Genomic DNA, 18071 nt, shown 5'->3' with positions numbered 1-18071 from the left:
GTAAGGGTTATCTTTGCAGCTGAAATAAAAACAAATTAATAAAAAAACTAAAGGAGATAACGTTTCAAATGCAGTTTGAATGGTAAAAGTTTATTTACTAACTGTCTAAAGTCAAGAACCCTGGGAACATAGAACTCTGGGGACATAGAACCCTAAGGAGATAAAAACATTGGGCCATAGAACCCTGGGACATAGAACCCTGAGGAGATAAAAACATTGGGCCATAGAACCCTGGGACATAGAACCCTGAGGACATAGAATCCGGGGAAGTAGAACCCTGGGAACATAGAACCCTGGGAACATAGTCCCTTGGGAACTTGGACCCTGGGAACATAGAACTCAAGCGGCATAAAACCTGGGGACATACGTCATTTTTATAAATGTCAACTACCCACTAAATGTGCACTGATCAGTCCTCACTCATACAGAACGGTTTCCTCCCTGTCGCAGCACATTCACTAACTGTGTAGCACTGCAGACAGAGAAGGACTGCAGAGCTACTGTTTGAAGGCTCATATTGCCCCTGGCAAGAGCAGCTCAATCATTTAGGCTGCATGTCGGATCAAGTTCACACGCTGGCTGTGACAGGGTTGCCCCAAAATACTATGCAAACAAATATATGATGAAAATAAATATAGAGTTGTGGGAATTTATAGGTGCAAGTCAGCTTTTCTCCAATCTTTAAACCAAAAGCAAGGTACAGAGGGACCATCCTTACTCTACCTACCCATGTTCCCCCTCTGCTAACATTCCTCTGCTATTAGTCACTGATTATCCTCAAAGCTTGAAATCACTGCAGCATTTTTTTTAAGATAATCTTAATAACCAGCCTCCTCCCACTAGGCAGAGTTAGTTTAAGGTCATGCTGGATTATATTTTGTACGTGCAGAGCCCACACATGGGTCGAAATAATAATGTTGATGCAACACACATACAGTTTATCCCCCAACAAGAGTGTACAGCCATGCAAGAGGCTCTGTGAGGCTGTGCTTAGGGACAGCTAGCAGAGGGGATGGTGAGGGGTCCAGGGTCCAGCATCAACCACATCCTTTCTCTGTCTCGTCTCCATGTGCACATCTGTGCTCCTGTTGGTTAATGTCACCAACATGTTATAGAAGTTGTCGAACTCTTGAGAATTATTTTTGTCAGGGTGTCGTGAACAGTCCCAGATGCTGCTTCACACTACATCACTCACCTGCTACTGCCTTGATCCTCACTCCTTTTCATTGCTGACGGCCCAAATAAGTCGGTTGGGTCAGACCAGTATTGGGCTGACATTGTGTTGTCCCTGCTTGAGAGGTTGGAATAACATTAGTATCTTGAATCACATTGAGCTTTTATTTTGAAAACAAAGGCCGCTTGAGTAGATTCAATTTCAGAGATAAAGTGTGATTATAATTATAGCTTTAGTTTTCTATTGATGACAATAAAAGTAATTTGTATCTGAAACTGACGTCATGTTTGGGGTTCCCCTCGAAAGTCTACAGTCATGACAGCAGCTCTTGTGAGGCTGCACCAGCAAACAAACAAAATAAGGAGACCCATGTTTGTTTCCCAAAGTGTTGTTTAGCTATCTTGAGGTTACGTGTTTTCCGTTTTTAAGTTATGATGTCGATGTTTAGTTAGTTTACGTACTTATTTTAAGCCAAACCATCATGTTTTTTACTAAACCTAACTAAGTGGTTTTGTGGCATTAACCTCAGCAAGTGTTTTTGTTTGAATTCACAACATGAAACACGTGCTGATTGCGACCGTGGTGGAGCGTCACAGTTTGACTTTCTGGACTACTGTGTATGTTTCTTACAATTTTTTAGAACAAATATAAATTAAATCTTAAAATCTTTAATTAATTTAGTCTGTATAGCACAGTGTCATCTGCATAAAACAGTGTGGAACATCCAAACTGTGACTATTAAATCCAATGGTTAAGTCAAGCAGTCCCCAGGGTGTCCTGTTGCGGTCCTGAAGGGGATGTTTGTCATTCCCTTTACATGTTGCAGTTGCAATTTTCTGAACCGATTCCTGAGCTACGCCGGTCACATTCAGAGAGCTAAATAAAATGAATTATTTTTGTGAGAAATCGTTTTTCCTTAATCACTGATCTTTTTATTGAGCGGATACCACTAAGCTATTCAAAAAAGATTGCCTTACATACTGAATAGCTCATTTACATTTCACTCTTGGTAAACAATTTCCTAAATGGAAGAATTGCTGAATTATGCACCATGATGGAAATTTGTGACAGGCTTAATAAATATCCCCACTTCTGTCATATACAATTTTTTCACAAAGGTAAGTCTGGCAGATCAATGATAAGAGATGCAGAGTAGTGCGCTTAATTTTTCATTTTATTTTTTTATTATTATTTTCAGACTGAAGGGTTTTTATTGTCAGGACAATCTGATTTGCTTGTACTAAAAAAGCTTTAGAGAATTTTGTACCTCAAAGACAGAAATCTGTCTACAGTTAAATATGTGATGACTGACTACAGGGTTAACTGATTCATATTTAACAGACTGTGGGAGGACTGGGTAAACAGACTCAAATAAAAAGCCAGAGGAAACAAAGTGCTCACTGAAACAGTTGAACATTTTGTCTTTACCGGAAATGATGTGGGACTAATTCTTTGTTTTCTCGAGTTTACTATAATTACTAAGATTATGAGATGTTTCTTTGAGAAAATGAGAGGCTTTTGCAGAACATAGTATTCCTCTATCACATCAATAGGGGCTCTGTGATGAGAAAGACTAATATGACGACAAGAGGTTTCACTTAGCTTGTTTGTGGTCACTAAGTGGTCATTACAGTGTAACACGGATGACTCTGCCTTTACTTGACTCAACACACAGTGACTCACCGAAGCCTTCATGTTTACCATCCATTCACTCATAAACATCTGGCTGCTGCTTATAATACAGCACCTGGTTACTGTGACTGGAGCTCAGATGGTCAGTGTGAACAACAGGACGTCTACTGCAGCGCTGGCACTTTAGTAAAATTGTAGTCGCCAACACTGCACAAACATCCTCATCTTACAAGCCATTTGGCATTGTATGTTTCTGCAAACTATGGGATACGATAAATGTCACCACACTAAACATATTTTCTTACGTAATGTTCCATAACGAGCATAAGAACGTAAAATGTGCCTAATGGGACTTTAAAACGTCATCAAACCAATTATTGCGCCTTTAGCGTCTTGGTGGTGACGTGAAGTATTGCGACCGTGGTGTAGTTCCTTTACAGCCTAACGTTAGAGTTTTACTTTTAGCAATTGTATTTACCCTTCATTTGGGGGGATTATCTTGCTGAACAAAACATATAGTTATCATAAACGTTTGTTTGCCAGAGAGTTTATTTTCTGTTATAGTCCAATGGAAAAATCCCATTGGCTTTCATCAAGGTTTCCATTGTGATGCTAATTTCCCTGGTTGCCCTACAAAAAAATGTCATCCCAACAGCACGCCATTTCAAGAAACATCAAAAACGGTTGTTCGACATACACTTGCTCTGACGGAACGCACAATAAACAAAAAACAGAACCTCGACATCGAAGAAACGTTCAATACCAACAATTTCCCCTTGCGACTTGGCCTTGGATTTTTTCTAGATGCAAATGTGATTTGTATTGATGCTAGTGCAGAGATCCCACCCGGGTTCTGTCAGACAGTGTTCACTGAGGTCCAGTCATTGGCTTTGGAAATTCAAGTATGACAGCAGGACAAACACTCACACATACTGAAATTTAAACTTAGTAAGTAAGCTTCTACACCAGGCTCTCTGAACAAAGAGATGTGTTTTTGATTTTGACACTGACGAAGAAAGGGTCAAAGCCTGTTTGCACTACTACCCCTCTGAAGTGTACTCTTTTTAATCTCAGACATAACTGATTTAGTTGCACATTTCTTTAGTTCATCTTGAACATAGGCTCATGTTGTTTCTGCTACGTGAAATGTAGCTCCGTCGGCTGTGCTTTTTGTTCCACAATTTTTTACACTACATCTCTTTATCCAATCAATTCACAACACGCCTACACATCTGCTATTGGAAGCATTGTATTTTAACAATAGATCATCAAATAAACTAACAAAATAAGAATGAATATATGTATTCATGTATTCAATGTTACAATTGACCCTTTTCTGGTTCCCGCCCCTTGAACGCCGAATGGCCAATCATAGTGTGGCATCGGCCAGCTCAGAGTTACCTCATTTTCAGGCTGGTGTAGTGGATTTGGAGGCAGTCGTGTTTAAACGTTGTGTAAGAGTGATACTCGTTACCTGGAGAGGTTGGAAGGAGATGTATGTTTCTAAAATGTTATGTTTCTACATAAAAACCTGTGGAGCTAACATGAGCAGAGTACGTTAGCATATCATTAACTAGCTAAGCACTTATATGCTACGCTAGCTACTGAAGTTATACTGAATGCGTACACATGCTGCTTTTGTTTTTTAATGAACAGTGTTCAAAGACAGTGAATAAAGACCTACCGAACTTTACAGGAACGGTGTTGTTCCTTAATCTCTTCTGTCTCGATCTCCAGGTGATGTGATGGTTCACTTTTACACTGTGACCTGTAGCTTTAGCTTTTATCTTTATCTTTTTAACCTTTTTCCTCTGCTGAATCAGTTTGACATCCTGGAGATATATATATCTTCTGACACAGATAGTCCCTTCTGTCCGCTTCCCTCTGAAATCGCTTTTTGTTAAGTTCAATATATGTGTGTGTGTGTGTGTGTGTGTGTGTGTGTGTGTGTGTGTGTGTGTGTGTGTGTGTGTGTGTAAACTCAGAACAGAAAACAGAAACAGAAGGAAAGGATAGAGAGGCAAAGACCATGAAAGCATTTTTGTTTAATCTAAAGACTAAATACTTCTATAGTGACTTCACTTAGTGGCAGTGTGGGCTCCATTGTAGCTCTGACAGCTGGACAGAGTAGCAGCAAGGGGAGGGGCCTAGAAAATGTTTGCAAGGTGTTAAAATAGAAAAAAACCCAACGTTTTGGTCTAAAATTGGGCTATAATTAGCCAATTAAATTTCGAGGATATGTAGAAAAGTTTTTTTCACTCAGTGGTAGGAAAACCAAAGCAGAACCAGTGACAATTGCTACCTTTTTTCGTAAAAAGGTCATGCATGACTAAAGGAAACAAAGAAATATCCATAAAAAGAAGACAAAAAAGAAAAAAGAAAAAAGCCAAACTGTAGGTTGTAAACATCCATCACAGTTTAATCCTCCACTTCCTGCCTAAACTTGGACCTACGGTACTTTCTGTAGTTTTGTAGTGGACAATGGGGGATTGTTAGTAACATTTCAGGTGTGCTCATTTTTACTTTGACCTCCTGAAAAAAAAAAAAATGTTTTATATAATCTCGAAGAACTCTTTGCTTGTCTCCAACCTGTTTGATGGTCTGACTGCTCCTATTTCTTGTCCGGTAATAAAGCTCAACCATTAAGATAAATGAAAGAAAAGATAACGTGGTGGTACAAGACTATCTGAACTGACTGAAAGAAATGACGGACAGTGCCAACATAAAAATTGTGAAATTATGATTTTTTATTATTTATTTTAACAATTGGAGAGACTCTAATCAGAGAAAACTTCAGCTTGGTTGTGTTCCTTGTATCACATGACTTGCTGTTGGTATTTGAACACTATCTGCTGTGCTCTTACTGTCAGCATACAATTCTTTGTTGATAAACACAATTTGATTGAACAAAAAAACCCGACAAACATGTTATAAATACAGGATCACATATATCTTTATTCTTTAACATGTTCTTTTACACAGCTGACAAAGATATGAATACTTTGGCCTGAGCATCTGACCATCATCAAGTCCACAAACGCCTACAGCAAGGTGAGCTCAAACTTAGCCAGAGTGTATAAAGCAACACAAACAGATTTCATTATACAGTTGATCTTAATAAAGTGATAGATTCATAAAGCTCAATTCATGTCTTTGATAGTAACACTGATTGTGACTGACGGCTGAGGGGCCTGAGATAGCAGCCCTTGACAGGGCCTAGTGAAGTGATAGTGGGGAACGTTTTGGTGTTCTGCTATTATTCTGGGCAATGATTAGAAGAGAGTGAGATCACAGTGAGTCTGAAGTCAACATCAACATAACTTTGCCCTATGCCTTCAAGTCAATGCAAAATTATTGTTCAGTGCTAAAGTCATTTTTTGATGGTAGGATCCCTTTCCCCTGCAGCCTACATGTCATACATGCTGGCTTGTGTATTAATAATAATACTTCAGGTTTATATAGCGCTTTTCAAAGTCCTCAAAGACCCTTTACATACTGAAAAACAAGCAGTAAACTCTTTAATACAGACAGAAAAAAATCAAGAATAAATTAAGTAAGTATTAGAATAAATGGTATCAACAAGGAAGAACAAGGTTGTTGCGGGCCGTATTGGTGGTGAGTAGGATCTAAGTTTATCCCGTGTTTAACTTGGTGCCAGTGGAGGTTCTTGGACTGGGGTGATCGCTTGAACAGATACTGCCGCAGTGATGGTCTTGGAGGAGAGGTAAAGTTAAGTGTCATCAGCATAACAGTGAAACTGTAGGCCATGGCGGCGGAGCATCTGTCCTTATGGTAGCATGTATTGGATGAAGAGAAGGGGACCAAGCACTGAACCCTGGGGGACACCATGGGTGACAGGAACTTTTCATTGGTCGCAGTTGTTGTTTGTGATGAGTTGGTGTCTGTAGGAGAGGTAGGACTGGAACCAGGAGAGGGCAGTGCAAAGCACAGTGAAAAGGGCTTTGAGGGGTCATAAAGACTAGAAAAGCGCTATATAAAGACAGTCCCAACAGATCCCAAGGTTTTTATATAAAATCTGAATCCTACCGATATGTTTCTATTCACAACCATATTAATAAGAGTCATTTGTTTCTCAAACTAACTTCATGTTTGGGGCTCACCTTGATCTTGTCACAATGCAGCTTGAGCTGTAGGACATGTTGCTATGACAACAGCTCAAGATGAATTTCATGCCAGGGTTGAAGAATTAAAAAATCCAAACGTGTCAAATCACCCACAGTCAAATCGAGCAAAACCCATCCCTGTCTGATTAACAAGGCCCAGGTTTGTGATATGATTAATTTACCAGTCATGCAAGAAAATCATTTTGCATGGCCGACATTAGGATAGAAACATCTGTGATTTACTTCACTTTCTTACTATTATAACAACATCTTCTTTGTGTGTAATGCGGTAAACACGGGCTGATGAGATAGGAAGAAAAAGTGATTATTCAATCTTAAAGATACGCCGGTCAAATACTCTGACCCTGAACATGTATTGTATAATTCAAAAACTTGTCTGGCCTACACAACAGTGACACTCAGCAGTTTGATCCGAGATGCAAGTCATACATAAAACTGGACTTTCATGTCCTCTAGATGCTGCTAAGCACGTTCTGGTTGCACCACAGCTTCGTCGCGTCTCTGTTACAGTTCACATGTTCACTGGGAGTGTTTGTTGAAGAACAATGTTTGTTCTTCAACAAACACATTTCAATATTGTTTGTGTTTTACAGAAAATAAAAAAATGTTGCAGCTCATTTATGATTGGTGACAGAAACAAGAAAAACTAGCAGTTTTGGTGTTTGTACACAACAGTTCAAAAGTTTGGAATCTCCTCACCAAAAAAATGCTTGATGGGTACAGTAAGAGGGCTGAGAGGACGAGCAAATTTAATATTGAGAGCCCAATTGCACCGTTGTGGTTTAATAATGATCAAGGGTCATATTTTGTTTTTTCTGTACTGGAAAAAACAAAAAAATCAGGTTCCAACAGATTTCGCCTCTGTCATGCAAAACAGTGGGGGCGTGGACTAAATGGAAGTTAATATCACTTCATTCTTCATCTTTTGGGGCCAAAACTACTTCACATTTAGTGTCTGAATTATACAGTATACAGTACTTCTCTGTTATACTAGTTATTACTGAATGAAAGAAGAACATCAGTTTAACAGCTGATTCCACACTTTTGACCAATAGTGTACATTAAGACAAAGTCAGTAGCAAACTAAATGCATCATATCATAAACAGTTGTCTAGTCAATTGCGAATAAATATGTACATTCCGCAGTGAATTTTGCGTTGCTGCCGTCCACATTGGAAGCTAAATGCGGATCAGCCACATCTAGTACACATTGGGGGGTAAGATCGTAGTATCATGCTGCCTAGTCAAGAACAAACATGGTGTGACTCTTCTGCATTTGAGGGTCATTATTTAGGAGGAGGCTTTATTATATGTTAACTCTGTTATGTTTGGGTATTTTTAAAATTGCCCAAATAAACTCAAACTATGTTCATGCTGAGGCAGTTCTCATTAGCTTGCAATCTACAGCCTTCTAGCTTCATACGGACTCTGACCGACTCCAGTAAACAAGCTCTGATGATTGCCATGTTGCTCTGATATAGAGTGGATCTACCCACAGATGTCTAGTCCAGGACGGCTGAGTCACGCAGAAACTGGAGGACATAAAAATAAAAAATACTATACGTTTGATGCAGATTACATTCAGATGCGCGAGCAGAAGGACACTTGTAGAGGTATTCTTGGCACATGCTCAATACTTAAACCCATCATCTTCCTCCTCGCCTCCTCTCCCCCTGCCTGCAGTAGTTCTAAAAGGAGGGCAGCCTGGTCTGGTCGCTGGTTTGCTCCCCACACACCGCGGACGTACCCCTTGAGCCAGGGCATCAAATCCATATAAATATACAATAACCTGCAACAAGGTCGAGCTAAATACAGAGGCAGATAGCTTGCAAAATGTTAATATCCAACTCTGGGGCAGTGTGTTCTGGTCAATGAGGCTCATATAAACACAAAGTGCATGGGACTCTCTGATGGGAACACGGCCTAGGGAGCCTTGAGTTGTCCTCCTCAGGGGCTGGAAGCAGGTGGAGGGTGAGCACAGCGCTGCATCCATCCATCCATCCATCCATCCATCCATCCATCCATCCATCCATCCATTGTGATGCCGAGTGAGGACCATCAGCATCCTGCACCGCAGATCCCGTTGGTCAAGTCCTGGATGACTCCAGCCTTCACCAACTTCTGCAGGAACTCCTTCTCTCTAGATATGTTGTGAGTCCAGGACTGCAGAGGGGACAGAGACACACAGGAACGAGACGGTGGGTGCTGTGGATTTATTGTAGACAGCACAGTACACCTAAGCTATGTTTCCATATGCCTCACTAATATCATGGGCATCGTGGGTATTGATACACATATTTTTTAGGGAGAAAATGCTAACAACGTTTTCTCACCGGGCTTAGGACGATGATGCTCGTGGCTTGGTCATACTGCATAACTCTTTGGTTTTAACACTTACTCTTTTTTATCATTAATTACTGCAAGCTGACCCAATGCAAACACACTCTAAATGATGCCGTAACCTACAGGGGTCTGCTGGGTCTAACTACTTTCTCCTGGTGGATCCTTCAGCAGTGACTTTTAAATTTTACTTAAGCCGCGTTTCCACCAAGCAGTCCAGTTCAGTTCTTCACACATTAGAAGCTTGTTTTCATGTTTCCATAAGCTAAAGTTGTGGATGGTACCTGGTACTTTTTGGGTACCACCTTGGTGGAGGTTCCAAGGGAGCTGGCCACTGAGTGGTCAGAGATGATCGTCAATAGAGCGAAACGTGGAAATCATGTGCAAACCATCCAATAATATAATTATAATAGCCATGCTATTATCACCTATTATCGCTACGCCGATCAGCTGATAATCCCCCCTCAACTGACGGGATACTTGTCTTCAGTGGAAACACAGCATTGCGAAGGTGCTGTGCTCATTCGGAACAAATGTCAAAGTTAGTGATTCATTGATAATGAGTTGGTTCTTTGCTTTAGGCTCTGAGATTAGCTTGAAATTGTTAAACTGCCCAGCTTGATCGGCCCGTATTCCTGGAGAGTCGGCGCGGCTAATATCCGCCTGGTATTCACATTTGATATACCTGGACAATGACATCTGATCCCAGGCCTGGTATTAGTGCTGTAAGAGAACACGTACGCTCTCGTTTCTCCTTGCATCTCTGTATGGGAGGTGAAGGTTGTGTGATGACCAGAGGCAGGCAAAGGCATCTGTAGGATACTTGTCAGTAACCTTGCTAACTAGATAATTATTATATATACGATAAGAAGGTAATTGAATCCAGAGGTGAAGCTCGCTAACACTAGTTTGATAAAATGTTGTCGATTACTTCTGCCTTGCTGATTCCTTTATTTTTCTAAGTCGTCATCTATTGACATATGTTGGCTTTTTGCATGCTCTACTGGTTTGTCTACATGATTCGTCTCTGGGTACTGGATCATAGAAAGTTTGGTCGCCAGCAAACACTGATATCATTTGAAACTTAATTTATATCTATACAGCTTTTGGTTCACAGCTTTTGGTTCAGATAAAACAAGACAAATGAGAAAGTGACCTGACTCCAGACTTTTTTTAATTTTTATTATTATTTGACATTTTTGATACTAAATGACAACTCAATTACTTGAGAAAATGATCAGCAGATTAATCGACAATTAAAATAAATTAGTTGCAACCCAAGATAACATCACTATTGATATCAAGGTTTTTTCTTTGAGCAAAAATTGAGACATGACTCAGAGATGCCAAAGTGCATATAGCAACGTTTTTAATTGGAGCTTGAAACAATAAAATGTGTTTAAAAGTTTAAATGTCCACACCGTCAACAACTCGACATCCACTGGGCTACCTGTGTTATCAGTGTTTCCCAATCTTTGTTTCTGGGGACCTACTTTTTAACAAATGACGCACCATTGCAACCCAATTGACAATAGGCTCCTTAGAAAAGCAAATTTGTGCGTAAATGAATGTTCCTGACCATTTTTACTGCCATTTCCTCATCACCTGAGATTATCTTGAAAAGGTAATCAGGTCGTTTTGAAGAGATATAGGTTTGATAGATCACGACTCCGTTTTATGAATGCATTATTGATGACACAATACTTTATAATTTACTTTATCAAACACTTACAATTAGCCACAGTTAAAAGGCTCTCATTTTTTCTCTCTCATCAGTTAAGCAAACAGATTGTACGCTTGCTTTCTCATTAGATTCAATGTTATAGTTTTCAGAACAATACAAACATTCAGGCTCTCTCATGTGGCCTTAAAGGGAACTGCAGATTTAAATGGTAAACAAAAGAATATGGAAGACATTCCGCTTATTTATTAGTCCCACAACCCTTGTGACATTTTTTGAAATTATTTTTTCTTTTGACAAAAGACCAGTCTTCTTGGGCAAAATTGTGGCTCTTGCAATTTGTTTCCCTTTTTGTAATGATAATTTTAATGCAAAAACAATGAATCGCTCATTGAATTTTTACGCTCTGATTAAAAAAAGATTATAAACATCATGACTTCGGTGTTCGGGTCGGATCGGCCTATTTGGGCTAATGGAGGACCGTAGAAATGAGCTAACTTCTCTCCTGTCTCAATTATACATGCCAGGGGTCGGCGGCCGAGCGGCTCTGTGCCTCTTCCGGCTGAAACACAAGTCCGTGGCAGTCGGTGAAAAATTGGATGAAGGGGATTGCATGTCTGTCTCAGAAACCTGGGCTAAGAGTGATTTATGAGCAGGCTGGAGACTGTGAGAAGGTGAAGTGGAGCGAGCGACAACATAGACGGCGTATGTAGTGCGCCGTGACTGTGCCGCTCTCAAAAACCAGCACCCAGCAACGTTGATACACTTGAGATTTCATACACAGGCCACTACGCTGCATGCTGGGTAAATCCCTTCCTGAGAGGCATTTTAAATGAGAGAAAAGGTCACAGTAAACTTTTCCTGTGCAGCGTAAACCTTTCATAAACTTACAAATGAGATGTTGGTCGAGGGATTGGTCAGAATGCTAACAAATTTGGGGGTTGTGATATTGTGTGGGAGTATTCAGTCCATTAGGAGCAAAAATGTGTGGGGAAATAGCGGGTCGATTGAGGGGATGAATCATCAAGTTAAACTGTAAATTCACTTCACAACACAGAGTTCGTAAAGTCAGACAGAGTCCTTCACAAATTTAGGCTACTAATAAAAATATATAGCGATTTAAAAAAAAATCGTCATTTGTGAAACCTTTTTCAGACTTATTTTTAGCGTCTAATGCTGTGTTCACACTAGTGGTGACAAAGGCAACAAAACAGCCATGATGGGCCAGTGTCGCTCTAGCACTCGTTGACGTAGTTATGTCAGTAAATAGTATAATACTGGCTAACAACATTATCATTATTTTCATACGAGACGAAACCATATGATTGGAGACAGAGACCAGATTTGTAGTGCGTCACACAGCGAGAGGTGGCAGGCCTCAGTTTGAAGCTAATTTAACCTCATTGAAGCCAAAGTGGAAGTGTCTTAAAGCTGCATTCTCTCCAACGGCCATCAGGGGGCGACTCCTCTGGTTGTATAGAAGTCTATGAGAAAATGACTCTACTTCTCTCTTGATTTATTCCCTCAGTAAACATGAGTTTATGGTCTCAATCTCTAGTTTCAAATCTTTTTCAATACAGCATGATCTTCATTTAGTAAATGATGCTCCATTTAGAGTCTAATAGACCATAAAGCAGGGTATGTTTTAGGGCGGGGCTACCTTGTGATTGAGAGGTCTCTACCAGAGCCGTATACAGCGTCTCAACCACAGTGTCTTCCCTCCCCGGGTCCATCCGTGGCCACTTTGGTTTACTAGTTGCAAAGCAATGATGGCGACGTCCTTAATCCATGATGGAGACGGCCAAAACAAAAAACTTGAGGCTTTAATAGGCAGTTGACCTCACCATGACTACGTCCACTTCTTTTATACAGTCTACGGCGGCTCGTATTGTGAACAGAGAATGAGCCTCAATTCAGTGTATAGCGCTGTATTCCCTAAACCACGCCCACTTTTAAGCAATCCAATCAACTCAAAGGATTTGAAACTGGGGTTTGAATCACCAAAGACAATTGTGGTGTTGCATCTAGGCGATCTGACAAGGGAAAATGTTCAACGTGCAAAATGATATCTGGTTAAAGTTCTGTTAGAGGGGAATGAGAAAGCGATCACCGGGAAATGGCTCAAAAAGAAATCTCGTACTTTGAGACACTGGCTGGGCACTGATGAGGAGAAATGGAAAGCCTGTACTGAGAATGAGATAATTAAAATTGATTGAGAAACACTTATTACCTCTTTGATGGCTGCCATCCTGATCTTCTCATAATAGTGCAGAGGGGCGTGGGGGTGCTCATGTTGTAGCCGAATCCAGCCACTGCTACTTCGTCACAGTTATGGAGGGCCATAGTTATGGCGACCGACCCCAGGGTGGGGATATTCTGAAAAAACAGACAAAAATGTGTTTGAAAGCGATCCAGGTAGTGTATCCTAGAACATGTGGAGAATGTGGTGAACAGTGTTGTTTAAACTGTACGGTTATTGTGTGGAGATGTTGCAGATGTGAAATCTGAAGAACGGTTCTATTTATAACAGCCTAATGGTAACACGTTGTTTTCAGACTGTGTTTGCGGGCCGGGTGCCCGGCACCCTGAAGCCTCTGCTGTATGTTCACAGAGGCCTCGGTAATGCAAACAGACAGACGGTGGAGTCGGCTACCAGAGGCTCCAGCCTCGACCATTAGCTTGCAGCCGTGTGAAACGGCTCGAGCTGTTCCTGCTACTTCTCAACCCGAGTGCTGAAAGGAAAGTGACTGCTGGTCTCTCACCCCTCTGCCCATCTGTCCATTGTTGTGAGGCAAGCCGATGAGCTTGAAGGAGGCCTCCTGGATGAAGTAGGGGTTCAGGATGCGCATGTCGCTGGGCTCCCTTGGAACCTGCTTGGCCACCGACTTCCAGAATCCATCAGTGCTGTGCTGAGACACAGAGAGTTAGGAAATGAGTGTGACCCTTACACTGCACAAAATGTACAAGTACAGTAAAAGGCCATCATATCAACAAATGCAGCTAAACCACTGTTCACAATGAAAATGATACAAAATCAAGAGCAATGTGCAAGTCATTTTACAAAAAGCTTAGTGGCCCAGTTTTTTAATAGGGCATATTAAAACAGTATATTGCTTTAGAAATTTTTTAATTAAGCCAAATAAATCATGTAATTAAGTAATTACATTAACAGCAGAATAAAGAAACATTGCCATTATATCAGTAGTGAACAAGCTTGTGGACTTCTCAAGAGTTCAATACTTTTTCTGTTTACTAATGTGACTTTTAATAGAATCATTAAAAGGCTTTTAAGCCTCTCTAGGCTCATCATTTTGGTTTTATGGCATATTTACTATTTTGGTTGAGTCTCACAGCTCTAAACAACTGAGTTTCCAGCAGCAGCAAGCAGCTGTTTTCAGTGTAAAAGCTTTTATAAGCCCACCACCTGCACAGCAGACACATAGGAAAAGCAGAAAGTCTCAGTTAGAGACTAGCTGGTCCATAAACAGACAGATATTTTCTCTGGAGTTGGTGGAGACCAAGAACAAAGCGAAGAGGAGAGTGACTATTGGGCTTTTTGCTCGGTGTAATGTGTAAATAGGTATATAACAGTATGGTAACATGTTAGCTATTAAAAGCTGATAATATGTCAGGGCTGTTTATCTTCTGGCCAAAACCCATTTAATGCAGCTTTAAGTGTGGGAACAAAGTTGGGCCCATTCACATTCATTGGGATATACTATCTACATTTAATTTAAATATTATAGGAGTTAACAGCTCATAAACAATCATTTTATAGTGACTGCTCTCCTGTTTTAATCCTTTGCTAAGGTTTAAAGCAACAAAGAAGTATAAAATAAAAATGTTGCAACTAAGGAATGTTTGAGATTTGATTACAGCCCAACCAATACATGATGAGTGGGATATTTTACAGATGACACAGTTTGACAATGACTTCCATCGTGTACTAATGATGAATACCTACCATTAGTATTCACATGGTAAATTATTTATCAGTTCTTACAACCATCACCTGGCAGGATGGTGTGCAAAGTGGACAAGGGTGGAAAATATGATGGTGCTCAAGCAGCCCAGGGAAAGCAATATCCTCAGTTGAGGCCTGGGGGGGAGCGGTCAACGCCATTAAAACGCTGATGAAAAACAAGCGGAGCAAACAAAGCCAGTCAGAGGAGGAAGACCCTGTATCAGTATACCTGGGGCCATTACCCTAATTACCAGCAGTCTGCCCGGCGGTCCTGATGTCTATTTATGAACAGTTACTGGGATACCTGCCTCTCCGTTCGCTCAGGTATGCTGGAGGGAAGACGAGGGAGAAACCCAACAGCAGTGATATGAGCTATGAGCTATTAGCTTACTAGCATAGCGATGTTGCCCTGTAAGACTGTGAGCTGCGACTGACAGATCAGGTGGTAATCCTGTCCGACTGAGAACATTTTGCTCTTCTGTCGGAGTGGGAAACCCAACGCCACCACTCTGCTGGCAGCACTGGGAGGACACCAGTCTGTGGAAAACCCATCTGCACATAGCAGACGGGATCAAATGACAAGCAATTCTCACATCCCTTTAATGAAGTCTAAGTCAACTAACTTTAGTACATATCATAGACTGTACATAACAAGTGGAATCAGTCACCGGGACATCAACTATTGGTTTGGGAATTTTTCATCATGGTTCTGTGGCACAATCTTGGTTTTTGGCGGTCGGCATCTTGGTTATTTCCCAAGCAGAGGTGACACAAGAGGGAGAAGCAAAGTACGATTGATCACTGAATTTTTAGGCAACCAAAATGTTACTATGAACTTTCATGAAGTGAAAAAACAATGTGAAAGGGATGACGTTATAAGACGAAAACACAGACCACTTCCAGAGCGGACGTGCCTTGGTAGCGACCTGTCAATCACAAGGTAGCCCCGCCCTAAAGCATACCCTGTTACGTGGTCTATTTGAATCTAAATGAACATCATGGCTCCAGACTTTTTTTTTTATCATTAAAAAGTTATTCTACGAAAAAATGAAAACAGACAATTATTTAAAGATAAGATATGCAAAGTTCTTCTCCTCTAATATAATATAAAAATACCTAGTCCAAGGAAGTCGGCCATGATGGATGTCATCAGTTTTCCTCCAGCCGACACTTCATCCTCCAGCCTGTTCATACCCAGTAAGTGTGTGTGTGTGTGTGTGTGTGTGTGTGTGTGTGTGTGTGTGTGCACGTCCATTAACTGGTGTGCTGTCTGCACTCCACTGCTCTAGGGGAGGGAACTTGATCCCCCCGCCCTGAAGTGTTGTTGTAAATGAAGCTGGTCTATCAGCTTCAAAGTCCATTCAACACCATTGCTGTTTATTCAACTATTTCATTTGTCGTACACATACAGGTACATACATGAAATTGACGTCTTCATGTAACCCACCGTAAGCATTTAGGAGCAGAGCAGTGAGCTGCTGTAAAGTGCCGAGAAACTTCAGTGTCTCGCTTAGTGTCTCGTTCAGGGACAGGAGGAGCTGGGACAAACTGCCAAACTAGTAGTTCAAAGGACTACAAGTTCAACCAACTAAGTCACAATCAGTAGTCTTGTGCTGCCTTTAAACACTGCCAACAGAGAATCATTCTGCAAATGCTACTTACCACGTACATGGTCCATTACGGAGAAAAGCAGTTTAAAGAGCTCAGTATGCTCTGACCTTTTCCTGAAGATGATAAGTCTGTCCTAAATGAGCACAATGGACGTATTGGTGAAAGACCTGCTGTCCAAGCTTCCTCCTGGTGGCGTCTCGTCGCCTCTCTGACCTATCTCCAACCACTCTGTCTTTTGTGCGTCTCTGCAGCTTTGGCTCAATGAATCATACAAATGGGGGAAAAAAAGGGTATACCTTTTTTTGACAAAAATCTTCCAAAAAGGAAGCATTCCTTGCGTTGCACTCAGTTGCACACACAAACAGTGACAGAAGAAGATTTGTGGCACAGAGAGCTTTGGATTGTCTTTTCTTTGATGCAGATTTGTAATTCTGCAGTCAGGAAAGTGTAAATGGAGGGGGGCTTCAGGGCTTCAGACACTGTCGGACAATATGACAAGCAGTTTGTTGAAAGCATGCAGTATTTAGGTATTTAAGGATACACCAACGAAAGATCTACAGAACAAAATCACTACTAAATCACGCGTGTTTCCTGATTCCTCATTGTAGGTACATTGCAGAGGATACCACAAAAAAAACAACTGTTCAACTAAATTCATTCATATGCTCGAAGAAAGCAGTTTTGAGGAGGAATGTTCTTTGTTTTATGGTTGCTCAGCAAAGAAAATGTTTTAGTATGTTGGTTTTACGAGCATGTTTAAATGCCTGTGTAAAAATCAAAAGGTAGACTAGAGGTGTAAAAAAACGGCCTCAGGTCCCAGAGACAATGTGATGGGGCATGGTGTGGATGGCAGCAATAGCTTAAAGACAACAGTGTTAATCACTTCCGCTGTGACACAGACACAAGCCTGGTGATAACAACAAAGGGTAAGGGATGCAGCAATACAGCTGCAACAGCGTACAGACCTCCACCTGTCAGTGGAGGCGAAACGTGATCCAGGACTAGGACCACCACCAGTGAAGCCCTGGCTTGCTTCTGTGCCCTCCGGTGCTGCAGCGGAGCGACAGCTGCTTTCTGATGTGCATCGAAGCTGAAGTCTCTTACTCCCCACACGCCGCTCTCTGGCTGGAGTCGGATTGACGTGCATCAGACATGGAAGGATTCTCAATACTGAGAGTCAGACTTTTGCAAAGGGCAAAAAAAAGTTGCCATCACTTCTACAAAGGTGCATCAATCAAAATGAAGCAATGGAATAAAATATCTAAAGTATACCTGGAGTACGCTTTCAAGTCAGTTTTTTAAAAATGTGTTTTTGCTGGTATAATCGATGGAAAAACAGAAAAAGTAGTGTATTCAAGGTCAATATGTGGAAAGCTTGATGATTAAAAAAACGCTGTCTCACTGTTAAGTGTCCTTAAAGTGGTTAAAAATAGTGTCTTGACACACATATTATCTTAACATTTAAGTTTGCCTTTTAAGGCAGCTTATAGGAGCTGTAGCAACAATGACTCTACGGTAGCTCCT

The 18071-nt window shown here is 41.0% G+C and overlaps 1 protein-coding gene across 1 annotated transcript in view; it reads right to left on the bottom strand.

Annotated features, from left to right (window-relative positions):
- Positions 1–5555: 5555 nt before the first annotated feature.
- The window catches only part of st3gal3a (ST3 beta-galactoside alpha-2,3-sialyltransferase 3a), a 32190-nt gene continuing 19674 nt past the window's right edge, over positions 5556–18071 (bottom strand). The window contains 4 exon segments of the mRNA XM_054596362.1: positions 5556–9114; positions 13203–13252; positions 13255–13348; positions 13735–13881. Of these exon segments, the coding sequence (XP_054452337.1) occupies positions 9010–9114; positions 13203–13252; positions 13255–13348; positions 13735–13881 (396 nt within the window). The 3' untranslated portion in view covers positions 5556–9009.

This window comes from Anoplopoma fimbria, chromosome 3, assembly GCF_027596085.1.
Source record: "Anoplopoma fimbria isolate UVic2021 breed Golden Eagle Sablefish chromosome 3, Afim_UVic_2022, whole genome shotgun sequence".
Lineage (NCBI taxonomy): Eukaryota > Metazoa > Chordata > Actinopteri > Perciformes > Anoplopomatidae > Anoplopoma > Anoplopoma fimbria.
Note: the sequence above shows the minus strand (reverse complement) of the source record. Positions and strands in the feature narration are given on the sequence as shown.